The sequence below is a fragment of the Mobula hypostoma genome, chromosome 12, assembly GCF_963921235.1.
Source record: "Mobula hypostoma chromosome 12, sMobHyp1.1, whole genome shotgun sequence".
Taxonomy (NCBI): Eukaryota; Metazoa; Chordata; class Chondrichthyes; order Myliobatiformes; family Myliobatidae; genus Mobula; species Mobula hypostoma.
In genome coordinates, this window is record NC_086108.1 from 69,508,762 (window position 1) to 69,528,879 (window position 20,118).

General features: G+C 40.0%; 1 protein-coding gene across 1 annotated transcript in view; it reads right to left on the bottom strand.

Moving 5' to 3' along the window:
- Positions 1-20,118, bottom strand: part of eps15 (epidermal growth factor receptor pathway substrate 15) — a 165,976-nt gene that overhangs the window by 12,729 nt on the left and 133,129 nt on the right. The window contains exons 15-21 of the mRNA XM_063064340.1: positions 16,882-17,079; positions 14,632-14,832; positions 11,242-11,334; positions 10,417-10,507; positions 7,435-7,479; positions 4,987-5,132; positions 1,936-2,005 (exon numbers count right to left, since the gene is read on the bottom strand). Coding sequence (XP_062920410.1) covers positions 1,936-2,005; positions 4,987-5,132; positions 7,435-7,479; positions 10,417-10,507; positions 11,242-11,334; positions 14,632-14,832; positions 16,882-17,079 — 844 coding nt within the window. The remainder of the gene's footprint in view (positions 1-1,935; positions 2,006-4,986; positions 5,133-7,434; positions 7,480-10,416; positions 10,508-11,241; positions 11,335-14,631; positions 14,833-16,881; positions 17,080-20,118) is intronic.

Here is a 20,118-nt window from a genome sequence, read left to right on the forward strand (position 1 = left end):
TGGTCCAGTTAGTTTATCTCATGTAGAGGTGATGACCCATGCATCACAGAACAGACACTCCCCGTTCTGCTGAGAGATAAAAAAGATGAAAACCAGGTAGAGCGCTTACAATCTGGAAAACTCATCTCCAACCTCATCACGTGATCAAGAGCAGCTCAAGGTGTCTCACCTACCTCAATTTACAAGACATCTTGAGCTTCTACCAGCAGCAACAAACAAGTTGAGTCTTCACTTGAATTCTGGCCTCTTGAACATCTTTTATGTTTTTCAAAGCCATACCCAAGTGCCAAGGCTCAAACCTTGAAACACTTCTCCAAACTTTGCACTGGTCAACCTCTTCAATTCAAAATCTCTCTCTTTGGCCAATTCTTTGGCTATCTGGCTCATAGCAGAAGCCCCTTAACTTGTACTACGGGTATACTGTTAAAACCGTCCATTAATATACAATTTTGTTTTAATCTTGCATAAGCTGTACGTATGACAGAGGACCAGGGGACATGAACTAAGATAACTTCCTCACACATTCAGAAACTAGCTTTTCAATTACTTCACAAACAATTTTCTAAGGTTCTTGCTTTTTTAAAACCATAGAGAAGTCCCCACCCATACATATAAGTTTCAGTTTGAGAAATATCTATGTAACATACTCTGCCCACTTTTCGAAATCTCAATATCCTCATATGCAAGGACCACAGTTTAGTAACTTGGGGTTATTTAATGTCTTGCACAAGGACAAAATAGTTGGCTTTGTTTTGCAGTGGATTGTTCCTATGAACAAAACCAAGAACTTTATTGCTTAGATAGCAACCATGTGGCAGTACCTCATCTTCTGGCAGTTCATTCCACTCGTCTGCCACTCTCTAATGAGTAATATCACCCCACAGGTTCTCTTTAAATCTTTCCCCTCTCACCTTAAACCTTCTAATCTTAAACTTTCCTTATCTGTGCCCCTCAGGATTTTACATACCTCTATAAGATCACCCCTCAGCCTCCTACACTCTAGGAAAAATAACGCTTGCCCACCCAATCTCTCCTTTTAACTCAACCCCTCCAGTTCCAATTACATGTGTATTCAGTTTTTGTGTGAAACATCTTATAATTATTCTTTTTAAATTCCGCGATAAAATTCAATTCACTAGATGTGGGGTGCTAATTAGTCACATATGGCTAATAGTCAATATAATAGACAACAGTGCATTATGGGGAAAAGATTGGGCAGGCACATTGTTTACGTGCCCAACACCAGACTCCCAAAACCAACACTCTAGTCTAATTCTACCTGAGAAAAGTTTGCCAGGTAGACAAGGATTTTCTCAAAATCTCCTTGGAAAAACTGTAATATTTCTCCCCAATTCCTGGAAAAACTGTCTAGAATATCTAAAGAGGAACATTCGGGAGAGGAACCTCAAATCCATAGTCATAGTCATACTTTATTGATCCCGGGGGAAATTGGTTTTCGTTACAGTTGCACCATAAATAATTAAATAGTAATAAAACCATAAATAGTTAAATAGTAATATGTAAATTATGCCAGGAATTTATATTAGGAGACCAAGAAAGCCCAAGGAAGGTACACACCATTTCATAAACTACCCACCCCATCACCCTTGCATCTCCTGCTCGGAGGAAGATAACAAAATTTTCACATTAGCATCATCAGAACCCACAGAACATGAGTAGAAGCAGGCATCCTTGGTCCTGAGTGAGTGCTTATGAAAGACAGTGGGAATTGGTTTACAGAAAATTTGGGACAACTCATGGAAAGGCTAGAGATACAGATAAACTGGAAAGGTGGAGCACTAAAAAGGGCAGTAACAGTGAGTGCAAAGGAATGGCGACATGTGAATGACAACATGAATACCTAATTAGCTAATTTCTGTAAACAACAGAAGGCTGACATAACAGTATTAATCATTGTTAACTTAAATTTCTCACCTGCATCAGCAGTGGATGAGACTGTACCACCACCAGGAACAAATGGATCATTGGCATTTATTGCTTCTGTCTAAAATCAAATGTATATAAACGTAACTCTAAACTTTGTTTTATATACAGTGAAAATTCAGAAAACTGAAAAATCAGATGTTTTATATTGATGTATATATTGCTATGTAAAAGAAATCCCAATTTGTTCGGGATACGCAGAATCAAGACATTGGAACTTAGTCCATAAAAATATTTAATAGCCATGGTGCACACCTTCAGACACCCAGCCCAAAGACATAAGGCAAAGGTCAATTGATTCCAAACAATTGGATTATTGATCATTATAGAATGTCTCTCTGATTCTATTTATTATAAATTATTATAAATTACTATGATCGCACATTTAGACAAATGTAAAGATTTTTACTCCTCATGTATGTGAAGGATATAAGAAATGAAGTCAATTCAATTTAATTCCACCCCCTTCCCCTATTTCCAGCCATGATTTCCCTCTCCCTGCCCCATTTCCACTCTCAGTTCACAATAGAGACCCACATCAGAATCAGGTTTATGATCACTCATATGTCATGAAATCTTTTTTTGAGGCAACAGTACAGTGCAATACATAAAATTACTACAGTACTGTGCAAAACTCTTAGGCACCTTAGCTATATATATGTGCCCAAGATTTTTGCACAGTACTGTACCAATTATCACAAAACATCCAAAGAGGGATTTCAGATATCTCCCAAAAGTAAGGAAGTTTTACAAACAAAGGAAAACAGAAGTTCCTCTTGGATTCTTGATACCATTCAAAAAGTGCCGCTGAGTTGAACCGATGATCTTATAATTTATGTTCCTGTTGTATGTACGGCCCTGCCTGTGATGAGTTAGCGGATATCCGGGAAAACCAATGACACTGTATCAATCCTAGTTATTTTTTCTAAATATAATACACACTAAATTTGTGGACTGAGCATGGAAGACAAAAATTTCCAGGAGAAAGATTACTCCATTGAAGATCTTACCATTCAATAGCACGTATCCAAAAAATTTCAGTGCTCTTTTAATTTTGGCTCAAATCAAGAGTTCATGGGTCATGCAATTCAGAGGAAACATTGTCAAGGCAAAGTATTGAAGTAAATGATACTTTTGTAACTGTATTGAATCACCTATTGATCTCAAGGACATAAAATGTGATGTACTTTTGAGCTTGTTTTGATGAATAAAGACTTCTATATCACCAGGTTCAGTGTTTCTCCAGTGACTTTGACCACAGACTCAACAGCTCCAAACAGACCTCAGCCTGGGGTTGGGAACCTTGCTCAGGTAGATGCCTTTGCTCACCTCTTTACAGCGGACTTCCACGCATCAATCTAATTTCCTGCCTCCTCATTCCAATTTGACTTTGGCTGAGGCTGTGAATTAACCATCACCTTCTTAGACCTGGCGCCAAGTCCTAGGGTTGCCTTTGTATGCTTGGTAATAGGTCAGCATGCAAAAGGAAGTGTGCAAGGGCCACTCTTTGTCCAGGCCTCAGGCCTCAGGCCTCACTGAATTTTGCAACAACAGACTCTCAAAATGAACAATATTCCTGAAACAAATTTCTAGGCCATGTTCTACAGAACTGTTTCAAAACGTATTCATTTTCAGGATGTGGCATTTGTTGTTAAAAACAATTAATGCCCATCGCTAATTGCCCTTGAGCAAAACAGTTTGCTCTGTTAGGTCTGCTTTGAAGTCACAAGGATCAGTCTTGGTAAGGACAGCAGCTTTCTTTCCCCAAGGAATATTGATCAACCAGTTAGTTTTTAAAATGTGTGTGTGTGGGGGGGGGGGGCAGAGTTATGATGGCACTAGTCAGCGACGACTTTGAGCTCTCTGCAGAAACATTAATTTCTACATTTAATGTCTCTTTTTTTCCCTTTTCAAGGTGGATGGGGTTCTGTCAAAGACTCTGACCTGGAGCTACACTCAATCTTCGGTTCTTTATAATGTTGGTTCCTGCTCTCGGCTGTTTTATCATATCGCAAGGACAGGGCCTAGAAGATGAGTATGCCTTCAGGGTTCCGAGACTTTGCGGCCCTGGGAACAAGTTGATTATAAGCCAGGAACACCAATTGAAACGTCACTGGATTAAACAGAATATCAGGAACAGTGGATCAGCTTTGGGGGCTCTCTACTTGGATCACTCTCTCTCTTTCTCTTGTTGGTGGGGAAGAGCTTGTTACTCGGGGAAATAAAGCAATTCGGCAGACATTAACATCGTAAATCAGCGAGTTGTTTTGTTTCTGTCTCCTCTCTCGCTGTGTAACACCTCTGTGCCCCTTTATCAGGAAGAGAGAGCCTGTGGCATGTTGAATTGTTGGGTGAACAATTAGTTTTTGTTGTATTGCAGATCATGGTTTCTCTTGGGGGCTTTGCTATTGCTTCTTGGTGGGTGGAGGCTGCTGCTGTGTTATGCTGAATGGGGTGGGGGAGGGGGAGGGGTCGGTGCTTTGCCGCTGCTTGTACATGGGAGGAGGAGTGGGGGGGCTTTGGGGTTCTAACATTGTTATTGTTACTTATTCTTTGGGGTACTCTTCTGTTTTTTGTGGATGTCTGCGAAGAACAAGAATTTCGGGCTGTATGTTATATATATTCTCTGATATTACATGGAACGATTGAACTACTGATCCAGTGGCTTCTGGGCTAATATTATTGACTCAAGGTTACATCAACTAAATTCAAATGCCCCAGTTTTGGCAACAACATCTAAACTCTCAGTTCTTCCGGCAATTGATAGTCCCGTAATGTAATCAATAAGTAACCCCTTGGATTTAAGACTTAGATCCAGCTTTTTTTTTAAAGACACTGTATTATGGGTGGAACTTACTCTGATAAAGATTATTCTGCTCTTCTATTTCATTATTAACTGGAACTTACAGCCCAGCAAGGTTTGCAGTGGTAATCACTTCATTCCATACTATTATGCTGGCTGCCTTATCAGCTTTAGATTGGTTTCTTTGTATTTTGTTTAACAATAATGGCAACTGAATACATAATATGTCCCATACTTACTGATTCCACATTAGTATTGGTTAATGTATTATTGAAAAGATCACCCTCTGTGGCTGTAAACGGGTCATTTGCAGACTGCTGAAAGAAGTTATCAGAGGCATCAGCAAAAGGGTCTGTGCCTTTAAAAGGATCACCTCCAAAAGGATCTGCAAAACACCATAACAAAAATTATAGCACAATCAAAAAACAAGTTATAGCAGAGATGATGCCTACTGTAATTATCAGTTAGCTCTGAGCTCACTAGAAATAATTATTAAGCCCAGATATGCAAGACAAAATTCCTCCAAATGTAGGCTAAATGTATTCAAACAAATAGCTTCATGACATTCTGGTTCAGGGTCTATGATCAGAGATATTCTCTCAGCTTCTCTTTAAACAGGTCCTTTAAACCGACTGAGTGTTCCCAGCCGTTTCTGGTTTTAATTTCATATTTTCAGTATGTACAGTTTTTGGATTTTCAAGCTTCCTGTTGTAACTAAGAGAGCTCAGGAAAAATTGCAAACATTTATACCCAGTGAGCAGGTTCCACCCATTTGAATGTCATAACCTGTAGTTGTCCAAGTTCCAAGTGGAACACCAGTAAGAGTTTTTGAGAGGATCAGGGGCTGTTTATACTGCAAAAAATCCACCACAGAATGAATGAAGTTTCACAAACAAGAAAAAGTAGTTCTTAAAAATTCAGTTTGAACAATTTTATCCTCCTTTGAGAACATCACCTTTTAAAGTTATGAAAGCCAGTAATTTTTTTTAATTTCCAGATTACATCAAATTACTAGCATAACATTTCATAGCTAGATTTGCAGATGAACTGGTAAGTTCTTAAACTGGCAAGCTGTTAAACTAGAATGATTACTCTCCCATCCTTGTCTCCTGCACTTTTGCTTTCCCTCCTTAGTTTAATAAACACTGTAATAATAAACATTATTTACTTGCGCAGCACATTGGCATTTCTTTCCACAGCAGATGTGGCCATTGCATGATGTGTAAATGAGACACACAGGGAATACAATGAATCACTTTTACTATAAGGTTAAAATATGAATATGAATTGACAGGCACCAATATTTCCGACACAAATTTCGAATACTGGCTACAGAATGAGACTTAAAAATGGTGGAGATAGAGCAGGAAATTCCTCACTGTTCTCTCTCAATTTTTTATTAGTTCATGATATGTGAAGTTTGATATGATGTTTTTGTATACAGCGAGTACCTGATTAGCTCACTCCAATGGAGATCTAAGCAAATATCAGGTCTTTCCTCCTAAGTAATGCACATGACACATACCTAACCTTTCATTCCCTTGAGTGTAGAAGAGCGCTGACAGCATTTACATTATTTCTATGCAATGCTAATTCAGGCTGGCCTTCACATGCTTATATGCTCATCCTGTTCACCAGTCACTGAATATCTGCTGATCTATAACGGTTTCTCTGCAGTAACTCAGTTTTAAAATTGTTACGCTTACATTCTACTTTCTCTGTGCTGTCATTTCTTCCTGCCTTTGTACTCTCCTCCCGTCCCAATAGCTTTGAGGTATCTGTGCAGTTCAAATACTGGCATCATTTGCAGCTTAATTTTAATTACTCCACCACCTGTGCTGGTGCCTTCACTTGCCAGGGCCCCATGATCTGAAGTCTCTACCCTAAATCACTCCACCAGTCTACCCATTTCTCATCATTTAAGGTGCTCCTTAAAGCCTAGCCCATGGCCAGGTTTTGGTCACCTGTCCTGAATTTTCATGTGTGGCTTGAATCAATATTCTTCTCTAAAGTGCCCTAGGAGCTTTTGCTCCATCAAAAATGTGTATAGGGCTGGTGTAGCAGAAATTTAACATTTGAATTTTCCTGACAAATGTGTCATCATGATTGTAAGTAATAAAAATCAGAACATTATATACTTGAACTGATCTTATTGTAAGAATAGATAAGCAGTTTGATGCCAATAAACATCACGTTAAGCATTAAATAAAATTGCCATGCCTCAACTAAAACTGTTTATCTCTCATTACACCATGCATGACCCCACAACAAAAGCTCTGCTATCTTTTAAAAACTGTCTCACCTTATTTAGAGTTGAGAGAAAGAATCGGCTTTATATTCAGTCCCATTCCATCCCCATTATTTTCTTGCAAGGCATTGTACTGTCTTATTTCTCATAGATCTATCAATTACCCTTTGATTCTTTTTGGCACTTTAGACTAAGGAGAAATTTATGGTAGCCTACAGCAAATCTTTGGGAAGTGAGAGGAAACTAGAGCAACTACCGGAAACCTTGCCCTCACAGGGAGAAATTGAGCACTGCACACAAGAACAAAGCACCTGAGATCAGGATCAAACCTGGGAGCTTCAAGGCAGCAATGCTAACTGCAATGTCACGTTGTCTGTCCTAGTGCACATTCAGTGAAACAGCTTCAGGTGGAAGTAACTTGCAATTTTTTTTTCCTTACCTGCAATGTCAACCTTCCCAAATAGATCATCCTTAAAGGGATCATCTAGGGAAAAAAATAATTAAATTAAATGATGTTTAAAGAATAACTTTTTCAAGAATAGATCAACAACAATTACACAGGGACATGTGTGTTTTATTGTGCAATCATGTTCCTTATCTGAAAACTATTGCTGCTTTTTTGTGTATTATATAGTTAATATTTAATATTTTCTTTACTTTAGCAAAGAATGTGAAATGACTGATTCTGAATTGGGAAAGGAGTGAAAAGGAAAGATAAGGCAAGGTGGAAGGGTAGGGCTTGTGGAGAGGGTAAAGGAAGAGAAAGGAGAAAGTGAAAAATGGAGGGGATGGAGACAATTGTCGGAGGAAAGAGAGAGAGAGAGAGAGAGAGAGATTAAGGGGAGCGCATACGAAGCAAGGCAGATGAGCAGAAATACTGGATACTGGCAATGAGATCGCAAGTTGAATTTTGTTTTGAGAGTGTGAACTGTTGCGCACTCAGTGTTATGCACTCTAATTGGGTTCAGGTTCCTCAGTGCTTTTGACACTTGCAATCAGGTTTTGTGCCAAAAGATTGCTCACAGCAGGTAAACTGTACCTTCTGAAAGGAGGTTACAGCAGCGTTGCCATAGGTGCTATTTGAAATGCACATTGTGGAAGTACTAACAGAGCTTACAAGCTTAGTTGATTGCTGAACAGCTCCTTATGAACAATGAACAATGGTTCCTTGTCATATGTATTGAGTTAGTGTGATTATCAAATATGATACACCTTTTATTCAGAGTGGCCATCTGAAAGGGTTGTATTACATTGCTGGAGTATCTATGTACATATGAACATTCACATAAAGCTGTTTCATTCAGTTTATTTATTAGTCACATTATAGAAGATTTATCTATCTTATTTCTCTGGCAACTTCTATCTTACTGTTTTATCATTTCTACACTATCATTGCCTTGCAGTACCTTAGAGCTATTTTGCAAGTCATGTTTCCTTATCATGTGCCAAAACAGTGACCACTATATTACAAGTTTGGTGGGGGTGGGGGGGGAGGGGGGAGGTTATTGGATTCCTCAGTCTGTGTCATTATTTCCGTAACACACAGTAGCAGCATCAATGCATGGGTCAAGTATGTGCAGGAAAAAAATAATTTTGTATTGATTTGTAACATATATTCAGTGAAAGTGAATTTTATTCAATAGGTCAAATTCTTGGGGGATCATTTGTGAATTCTGTGAGGGAAAGTTTCATAACCCAAATGTGAAGCACAGGTCAACTATGATTGGGGATTTTGAATTACTGGAGAAAATCAAAATGGTAGAACTACATAATTTACGATATAGTCCTCCAGAGCAAACTCCACATGACAGCAATAAAGACTAGGGCTTATGACTGTCTATTAACCGCCTCTTAACTCTGAGAAGATGTTCAGTATCAAAAGTAAAGTGGGGGAGAAAAAGTGTCAGGACCTTGCAGCAAGAGAATCCACCACGCACAATGGGTAAAATACACGTTTTTTTTCACCAAGTTGTTATAAATCTTTTTGGCTTGAAAAAGATTGGAATTACTTTTAATACTGACATGAATTGAATTTCAATATATGAGCTGAAAATTTTAAATTCAAGTAATCAATTAAGCCTAATCAGTTACATTGGCCATGAAACTACCGGACTGTTACGATTATTTGGTTCAATTATGTCAGAGGAAGAAATATGCCAGAATTCCCAACTGAGATCCATACACGAAACCAGATCTACATAATGTACTTAACTCTAATTGTCTTTTGAAGTGGTTCAGTGGGCCATTAGTAATGTTCAATAAACATTGGTCTTGCCTATATCATAAACAGCCAACGAACGAATTATAAAAATCATTAAGTTAGGATGGTCTCAAGTGCTTTGAAACTAATTGATTGGTGAAATATAATTGCATCCTAAGTCAATAAATAAATGATTATTAACTATCTTAAGCACCAATTATTTTGGAATCTGTAGTAGTATGTTTAATTGGAAATTCAAAATGCAAGCTTTAGAAACAAAGAAAACCTACAGCACAATACAGGCCCTTTGGCCCACAAAGCTGTGCCGAACACGTCCTTACCTTAGAAATTACCTAGGGTTACCCATAGTCCTCTATTTTTCTTAGCTCCATGTATGTATCCAGAAGACCCTATCGTATCCACCTCCACCGCCATTACTGGCAGCCCATTCCATGCACTCACCACTCCCTGCGTAAAAAAAACTTACCCCTGACATCTCCTCTGTACCTACTTCCAAGCACCTTAAAACTGTCCCCTTTCATGCTAGGCATTTCAGCCCTGGGAAAAAGCCTCTGACTATCCACACGATCAATGCTTCTCATCATCTTGTACACCTCTATCAGGTCAACTCTCATCCTCCATCGCTCCAAGGAGAAAAGGCCGAGTTCACTCAACCTATTCTCATAAGGCATGCTCCCCAGTCCAGGCAACATCCTTGTAAATCTCCTCTGCAACCTTTCGATAGTTTCCACATTCTTCCTGTAGTGAGGCAACCAGAACTGAGCACAGTACTCCAAGAGGGGTCTGACCAGGGTCCTATATAGCTGCAACATTACCTCTGGGCTCCTAAACTCAATCCCACAATTGATGAAGGCCAGTGCACCATATGCCTTCTTAACCACACAGTCAACCTGCGCAACAGCTTTGAGTGTCCTATGGATTCGGACCCCAAGATCCCTCTGATCCTCCACACTGCCAAGAGTCTTACCATTAATACTATATTCTTCCATCATATTTGACCTCTTTAGCACTGGTTTATTTTGCAGCATTTTGTACTACAACAAATGAAATTCTATTTTAATTTCTCTTTTATTAGAAGTTTGATTTGGCCATGGTGCAGGAAGCTCAGATGTTTTTATTTCATACATCTGCTGAAAAATGTCCCAGCTCTATGTAAAGAAAATATTAAGTTTCAAAAGGAGATCAAAAAAGTGAACTTACTTCCAGTGAACGGATCTGTTTGAAAGAAGTCTAGGTTGGGGTCTGTGATATTGTTGGGGTATTCACTACGTTTCATATCAAAAGGATCTTCCTACAAAAATTAAAAATATGTATTTATGTATAAGAGTACATACTGGTTAAATTTTGGATATTTCTTTCCAGATATATATGCTTCTGATTGCAAAGACACCTTTATCAGATGACTATCAAACATTTAAGCCAAATATTCTCAGTAGAAATCGACAATATTCAAAACATTTTAAAAGCAATTTTGATGAATAAAAAATACTTCAAAATTAAAAACCAAATTGCATCAACTATATTAAAGCTAAGCAATAAAAAATTCAGAGAATTTTCATATTCCCAATTTAATTTCAGCTAAATAATATGCCTTGACCATCTGAAACATGTTTGTAAAAGTATAAAAGGAAACAACCTTTCCTAAAATTGTTGGTGTTCAACTATATATCAGTGCGTGGCATTACAGTGTTTAACTGACAATAAAGTGTTGGCTTGCATCTCGATTTCTTTCAAATCCCTTTCAAATTCAACCAGTACTTCCAAACTGTATAAAATTTATCAGAACTGCAAGACATAGCACTTAGCAAAATCAAATATTTCAAATGACTATATAGGAATATGAGTGAGAGCTAAATTAAGAACTAAACTGATACTTCTGTCCGAAAGCAAAACTTACATTTAATGATTGAATCAAGCCTGGAGAGAGAGACAATTCCAACAATCACACCCCAGCCCAAAAACCTAAACAGTAATTTTAATCAACATTCATGCACTATGCAAGAAAATGTCCATAACCAAACTCACCTTTTCTGCAAGACTGGGTTGCTGAATTTCAGTCTGTTCTGTCTTCATCATCGGTGTTGTGCTAAGGGTGGGTTCAGCAATGCTGTTGTTGACCTGGAAACAATATTCACACAAATGCATTGCTGAAAACTGAAAAGGCTCAATGAAAATAAATGGATAAATACCCATCATATAAAGAGTGTTAAGTGCATATGTAGTACTATCATCAACAACTACTTGATTGCAAAGGGGGAAGTTTAACCAGGCATGAGGAAAAAGATCTACAAAATAAACAAGGCACAAATAACTCATTGTAAGCACCAAATTGAAATGCATTACGGCTCCAACTTCCTGAATTATAACATTAATAGCTAGGATGAACAAACATAGCCAATAGACTTCAATTGAATTGATTTTAATCATTTGATTTTCAATTATTGTTCAAGTCAGTGCCACTTGTCTTCTAGAAACTGTTCTCCAGTGGGATTTCTATCAGTATCTTTTACTTGGCTGACCCTCAATGGTTTCAGTTTCCTTCCTTGTTTTCAATAAGGTGTTGATCAAAACATGCTTCCATTGCCACATCTCTTTCCTTAGCTGATGTCATAACTATTAAATAGATGGCTCTGAAAGCATTTGTGACATACACAATTTTGCTCCTTACAATTACAAACAAGGATACTTCTTGTGTTCTCTCTCTCTCTGGAACTTAAACACACTTTTCTCACTTCTCCAGTTCTGATAAAGGGTCACTTTCCTGAAATGTTAATGCTGTTTCCCTCTCCACAGAATGTGCCAGATTTGCAAATTAATTGCAACACCTTTTTATTTTTATATGGGAAATGGAGAGATGGGACGAGGATATTTTGTTCCCATTTCTGTTAAACACTGTTTATGGAATTCTGAAGCATTAATCAAGTTGGGATTCTGGCAAATTAGAAGCAAATCTCAAAATCCGAAAATAACTTAAGTGTCCCACCTGGGATATGTGGTTCAGTTCCCAGAGCCCCTGGACCTAGGACAACCAGCTAGGAATTGATCAGCCTATCAACATTATTTTGTGTGACAAGTAAGGTTGCAAGATAAAGTTTGTGAACCCTTTGGAATTACCAGGTTCCCTGCCCTATAAATAAAAAGACACACAAAGTCGGGTTACAGACAGAGCCTGCTCTTCTCAAGAAAGATCTGTTTATGTACACCATGCCTCAATCACAACAACTTTCAGAGGACCCTAGGACCACCGTAGAGATGCATGAAGCTAGAAAAGGCTACAATAACACTCCTAAAAGACCTGAGTATTTATCAGTACACAGTAAGAGAAATTGTCTACAAATGGAAGAAATTCAGTACTACTCTCCCTAGAAGTGGGCATCCTGCAAAAAACACACCAAGAGCACAATGTGCAATGCTGAAGGAGGAGAAAAAGAATCCAAAGGCAACAGTAAGGGACCTGCAGAAATCTCAAGAACTTCTCTGAAGTCTCTGTTCATGTGTCCACTATAAGAAAAATACTGAATAAGAATGGTGTTCATGGAAGGACACCACGGAGGAAACCACCCCTCTCCAAAAAAAATAGCTTGCACGTCTCAAGTTTGCAAAAGACTACCTGGATGTTCAACAACGCTTCCGGGACAATGCTCTGTGGATACATGAGACAAAAGCTGAACTTCTTGGCAGAAATGCATACCACTATGTTTGGAGAAAAAAGGGCACTGCACACCAACACCAAAACTTCATTCCAACTGTGAAGCATGGTGGAAGAAGCATCATGGTTGGAGGCTGCTTTGCTGCCTCAGGGCCTGGACAGCTTGCAAACGTTGAGGGAACAATGAATTCAATATTGCATCAGGATATTTTACAGGAAAATGTCCGGGTAGCGGTCCATCACGTGATGCTTAATAGAAGTTGGAAGAAGCAACAAATCGATGATCCGAAACACAAGAGTAAATCAATTACAGGATGGTTGAAAAAAGAAGAAAATGTGTGTTTTGGAATGGCCAAATCAGAATCCAGACCTTGACCCAATTGAGATGCTGTGGCATGATCTAAAGAGGGCTGCTCATGCAAGGTATTCCAGAAATATTGATGAACTGAAACAGTTTTATATGAAAGAATGGTCTAAAATTCCTCCTTGCCATTGTGCAAGTCTGATCAGTGGCTACAGGAAATGCTTGTGGAGGTTATTACTGCTAACGGAGGTTCTACCAGCTATTAAATACAAGGATTCACATACTTTTTCCAGCCTACACTGTGAGTGATTAAACAATGTGTTCAACAAAGACATGAAAACTTTGTGTGTTATTAGTTTAGGCAGACTGTGTTTGTCTGTTATTGTGACTTAGATCGGGGTCCCCAACCTTTTTTGCACCGCAGACCGGTTTAATACTGACAATATTCTTGTGGAACGGCCAACGGGGGGGTGTTCAAGTAGGGTTAAACTCACCTCAAAATGTCTTTTACAGATAGGGTTGCCAACTTTCTCAGTCCCAAATAAGGGACAAAAGAAGCAGTCAAATCCTGGGACACTTTACCACAAAAAGACTACCATGACCATGAAGCCTTGCGTATCTGCGTATGTGCCGATTTTTTTCCCCAAATCGGTTTTGCCTTCATCTTCCCGACTACACTGTATATACATTACTTTTACTTTATATAGGCTGTGTATTTATCATATCATTCCTGCTTTTACTATATGTTAGTGTTATTTTTGTTTTATGTGTTATTTGGTAGGTTATTTTTTGGGTCTGGGAACGCTCAAAAATTTTTCCCATATAAGTTAATGGTACAGTAATCGCTTCTGCGCTTTACGCCATTTCAGCATGAAAGGTTTCACAGGAACGCTCTACCTTAGCGGGGGAAATATGGGACAAGGGCAGTCCTGTATGGGACAAACCAATTTAGCCCAATATACAGGATGTTCTGGCTAATACAGGACAGTTGGCAACCCTACGTTCATGTTCAATGGTGCGTGACAGGGAGTGAGGAAAGGTGCAGCTGACTCATATCGTTTCCTCACGGCCCGGTAGCACATGCTTTGTGGCCCGGTACCAGTCCGCGGTACAGTGGTTGGGGACCGCTGACTTAGATGAAGATCAGACCACATTTTATGAGTGTTTAATGCAGAGAACCAAGTAATTGCAAAGGGACACAAACCTTTTCTTACAATGCATACTGTGCAGACTATCATTTGCAACCATGTGATTTCTTTCAAAGTTAAGTTTTCCACTCCAATTTTTAACTCCTTGATGTAGAGAGCAGAAAATAAACTTGACTGGCCTTTGAAATGTCACTTATTGGTTGTACTAACTGCTTGAAACTGAAGGCCAGGGAATTCACGAAATAGTGCAGTTTATATTTATGAACAAAATTATTTCAAATACAGCTGATTTGAAGTGATTGAAAATGTCTTACCACAGGCTCAATAATGGTCTCTTCTTTCTCCAACGGACTTTGCCTCTCTGTATTTTCCTTCTGCTCACTGGACTCGCCAACACTGTTGTTCAGATCACAGTGCTCAGCACTGCCATTGACAAGAGGTGGCAGTTGACTCTGCCACCTGAGTTGATTGTTTGTGCTTTCCTCGTTGTGCAACTCAGACAACTTGGACTTCGCCTTTCAAATACAAAACTCAAGGAATTATTTAACATGCTTAAAATACCTAGATGACAGGTAGACAATCTGAAATGCTTATAAATACTAAGACAACCAGTGTTCAATGTGTAAGTGACATTAATGTGGCATGGGGAAAATGGAGCTTAGCGCCCCACCCCTTCATCACATTCCACCTATAATCTATTAGCCCTCGTCTCACCCTTTCCTCTCAATTTTACATACTAGCCAACCTCCCTTTAAATATTCAGTCTGATAGCGTTGACCCAAAATCTTGACAGTCCCTTTGCCTTCACAGATGCTAATTGACCCATCAGTTCTTCCAGTAGATTTTTATTGCTCCAGCTTCTATCATCTGCAGTCTCTTGTATTTCCAATAACCAAAAGCAGTTCAGACATGTATGCACACAATCCCTTAACAAGCTTTGCTTATTTTAGAGCATAGCTAGCTATTTTCAGCAAGGCACACATAATACATTCGGGCTTCTTTGGCTGCCAGTTGTTAAGGTGCCATTCTAGTTCACTTGTGCAGCCTATGATTGTAGACGATTAAGCCAGCTGATATCCACACAAGTTGACAGCTAGGATGTCTCTGAGCTGACTTGCACCACGATCCTGGTTAACATCATGTCTAATTTCAAATTATAACACTCATTTTCAAACCTTTTCATGTCTCACTGTTCCACCTTTCTGTAATCACTTCTAGCTTTTGCAGCCCTAATATCTGCACTCTCCGACTCTCCATTCCCTGCAAATTTGATAGGTTTATCTTCAAGGACCTTGCAATCTGGCACTCCATAAGAAAGCTCCCTCTTTTTACGCTTTTGAAAGCTAGCTTTCTCGATACTTTTTTATGGTCATGGACCTCCAGGCAGAATACACTCCATCTACTACCATTCTCTCTTCTATGGCTAGGCGAATGGTGCTCAATAGTAACTCCTTCGAGTTCATCAATGAAAACAGCTCATTTTCTACCTTTGAGGTCCCTCTTTTTCCTTTTCATGGTAAATAGGGTTCAGTTGGCCTGGAGTTACACTCAGACACAGTTCTTTGTAGTGGTGGGACCTGCTCCTGGGGCCTCACAACCGGATACTTTTCATGGTCTAGAAGATGAGCGCGCCTTAGGGGTTCTGAGGCTTTGCTGCCCTGTGGATTGGCTGATTCTAAGCCGGTGCCACCAAATGAAATGTCACAGGAGAGAACAGTACATTGGGAACAGCAGATCAGCTGTCAGATGCTCTGAACTAGGAAAATCACATGCTCTCTCTCTTGTTGGTGGGGAGTTTGTTGCCAATTCTCTGGTTGGAGAACTTGAAAGAAAAAAAGTGGCATGACAGACTTTAACACTGTAAATCAGCGAGTTGTTTCGTTATGTCTCCCCTCTCGCTGTTGTTAGAGAGAGAGAGAGAGAGCCTGTGGTATGTTGAATTGTCAGGTGATCGATTAGTTTCTGTTTTACTACAGATCATGGTCTTTCTTGGGGGCTTTGCTATTGCTTGCTTGGCGGGTGGAGGGGGCTGATGCTTTCTTGCAGGAGTAAGTGGGGGGGGGTCGTTGCTTTGTTGCTGCTTGTGTGTGGGAGAAGGAAGTGGGGGGGCTTTGGGGTTCTTACATTTAACTGTCACTTATTCTTTAGGGCACTCTTCTGTTTTCATGGACATCTGTGAAGAACAAGAATTTCAGGAAGTATATTGTACATATTTCTCTGATATTGAATGGACTACTGAGCTCTTATAAGCCATTTCTGAAGCCATGCAGCCAAGTTTCCCTGAATCGCATGTCTAAATTTCTGAACCTCGTCTAACATCTTACTAAAATCCATATACATTACTTCCACTGCTCTAATTTCATCAATTTGTTTTGTCACTTCCTTCCTCAAAGAATTCAATCAGGATTGTGAGACATAGCCTGCCCCACTACAAAGCCCTATCCCTAAGTTTTACTTTAATGGAAAATCTCGCAATTTACTGATGCAATAATCTCACGCAAAAACCATAAATTGCCAATTCAAGAAATATCAGTAATCAAGTCCATAAGCAATGGTCAATTTACCTGATTAATATCCTGATGGGATGCCCAAAGAGATTGCTGTATAGGTTCCAGCTGGGCCTGACTCGCCTCCATTCGCTCTTCCAGCTCGGCTGTCTCCTGATGCAGTCGCTCCAGTTCTTCCTGTGCTCGTATCAGCTCCTCCTTATAAGATGATATCTGGGTTTCCTGACTTGAAATCTCAGTCTGTAGTGATGAGATCTGAAACCAAGGTGAGTAATGAGAAATATTTATTTGGACAATTCCAAATATTTGATGTGGTGGAATGATTACCAAGCCTGCTTTTTATGTGAAAGAAAAATTAGATAGTATATGATGTATTCCAGGAGTTGTAGTAAGAGTTATGACAGTATAGCTGTTATGTTACTATGAATAATTCAAAGGACTTTTGCAAAGGCACGAATTCAAATTCAATCATGTAGGAATTTTAATTCATATAATTGAATACATTTTTATTTTCATTATCTGTTCACAGTAAGTGGATACTACTGACAACACACTGGAGGAACTCAGCAGGTCGGGCAGCATCCATGGAAAAGATCAGTCAATGTTTCGGGCTGGAACCCTTCATCAGGACTGAAGAGGGAAGGGGCAGAGGCCCTATAAAGAAGGTGGGGGGAGGGTGGGAAGGAGAAGGCTGGTAGGTTCCAGGTGGAAAACCAGAATGGTTCCCATTCGGATATGTCCATACATGGCTTCCTCTACTGCCATGATGAGGCTAAACCCAAGTTGGAGAAGCAACACCTCATATACCGTCTGGGTAGTCTCCAGCCCCTTGGTATGAACATAGAATTCTCCAACTTCCAGTAATTGTCTCCCCCTCCCTTCCCCTATCCCTATTTCACTCTGCCCCCTCCCCCAGCTGCCTATCACCTCCCTCATGGTTCCGCCTCCTTCTACTACCCATTGTGTTTTCCCCTATTCCTTCTTCACCTTTCCTGCCTATCCCCTCCCTGCTTCCTCTTCCCCACCTCTTTATCTTTCCCTTTACTGGTTTTTCACCTGGAACCTACCAGCCTTCTCCTTCCCACCCTCCCCCCACCTTCTTTATAGGGCCTCTGCCCCTTCCCTCTACAGTCCTGACGAAGGGTTCCGGCCCGAAACCTTGACTGATCGTTTCCAAGGATGCTGCCCGACCTGCTGAGTTCCTCCAGCCTGTTGTGAGTGTTGCTTTGACCCCAGCATCTGCAGAGTACTTTGTGTAGTGGATACTACTGGTAATCTGTCATTTATTATCCTTCATTAATTATTCTGAAACCAAGCAGGCAGTTGCGAATCACATACAAACAACACCAGATAATAATGGCAGATTGCCTCCCCTGCGCCTTGTCATCCTTGTCCAGTCAGCCTCACACTGGTGAGAGTGGATCTCAAAGTCCTTAACAGGACAGCTGACTCCATAAATCATATAAATTAAGTTAGAAATGAGCAACCAAATCTCTTCAGATTCCCTGCTGCCTCCACCCCACAACCTCAGCAGAGTACCTGCGCCTTAGTCTCTTCCACGTTTTCATTTTAATTACCCTTCCCCAGCTTTAGCACAAGTTTATGTTGTCTGTGGCATAGTCCACCATGCCACCTAAGCTACCGGCTGCCTTTGCAAAACAACAACAGACCCCAAGGGATTATGATTTCACTGTCATCATTACTTGCAATTCATTTTCTTTCCTAGCTGTCAGATTCGGGGAGCTACCTGCTGAGGCTGATTCAGGCCTAACATTGCACAGATATGTTGGCCCTATTGAAAAGTGGATTCAAACAATTCCAGGAGTAGAAATTACATAGATTTAATCTGATTAATGTAGATGTACTTAATTATTTTTAATAAAGTACAGTACATTTTAGTTTTTTTTTTGAGAAACGTTTTTAAATATTACTTTTATCTTTACGTGGTGTTTCTGAATTTCAAAAATCAATCTGAGCCCAAAGGTAACAAAGTTGCATCCCTCCCACATTTTTATTCTGGCATCTCCCCCACCCTCCATTCCTTTTCAGTCCTGATGAAGGGTCTCAGCCTGAAATGTCGACTGTTTATTTTTTCCCCATAAAGTCTGCCTGACCTGCTGAGTTCCTCCAGCATTTTGTGTGTTTTGCTTTGGATCTCCAGCATCTGCAGATTTTCTTGTGTTTGACCATTTGTTTAATTCCAAAATGACCCTATACGATATTACTACCTGTCTGGTAGTCGTGAAGCACAGCGACAATCATTTGGCAACAAACACAACTACTAACTACTTTATTGATTACGCATTTTCTCAAAACGATCACTGCAATCAATAGCCTATAACTTCCCTATCAGAGCTGAACTTCTGAGCTGCCTGTATGTCCTGTCATTTTTGCAGTGTGAACTTAAGCCTCGAAGGTGCAAAATGGCTGCAGCATGGTGAATACAAGCCAAATCAAGGCGCCGGGGCCCAAGCCCAAGAACGGAGAATGAGCCAATGTTTGGCCATTGCTGGAGAGGACTTGGGGGCAATTAGAATCAGCAGACCTGAGGCAAGTTAGAGTCGGCGGGGCCTGGGCCTGAGAGTGAGGTACAAGCTAATGTTTGATTAAGCTCAGGGCCAGATTGAAAAGGATGGGTATGGGCCAAATCGAGGCAGCAGGTCCCAGGCCTGAGAGTGTATTCAAGCGGCAGGGCCTGGGTCTGAGAGTGAGGGACAACTCACTGTTCAGCTCACTGCTTGTGAGGGTTACTCGCCTCTGCACTGAACTGAGGCTGTGGTCTGTGACTAAGGGGCTCCTGCATCAGCTGTGACTAGCTTTGTGGCTATGGACTCACTTTCATAAAATTCAGTTCTGAATAGGGTTGCCAACTGTCCTGTATTAGCCGGGACATCCCGTATATTGGGCTAAATTGGTTTGCCCCATACGGAACCGCCCTTGTCCCGTATTTCCCCCGCTAAGGTAGAGCGTTCCGATGAAACCGTTCGTAAGCCGAAATGGCATAAAGCGCAAAAGCAATTACCATTAATTTATATGGGAAAAATTTTTGAGCATTCCCAGACCCAAAAAATAACCTACCAAATCATACCAATAACACATAAAACCTAAAATAACACTAACATATAGTAAAAGAAGGAATGATATGATAAATACACAGCCTATATAAAGTAGAAATAATGTACGTACAGTGTATCAGAATCAGGAAGGTTAAGCCAAAGCCAATTTGTAGAAAAAAATTGGCACGTACACGCATGTGCACACAGCTGCCCACGCAAGGCTTCATGGTCATGGTAG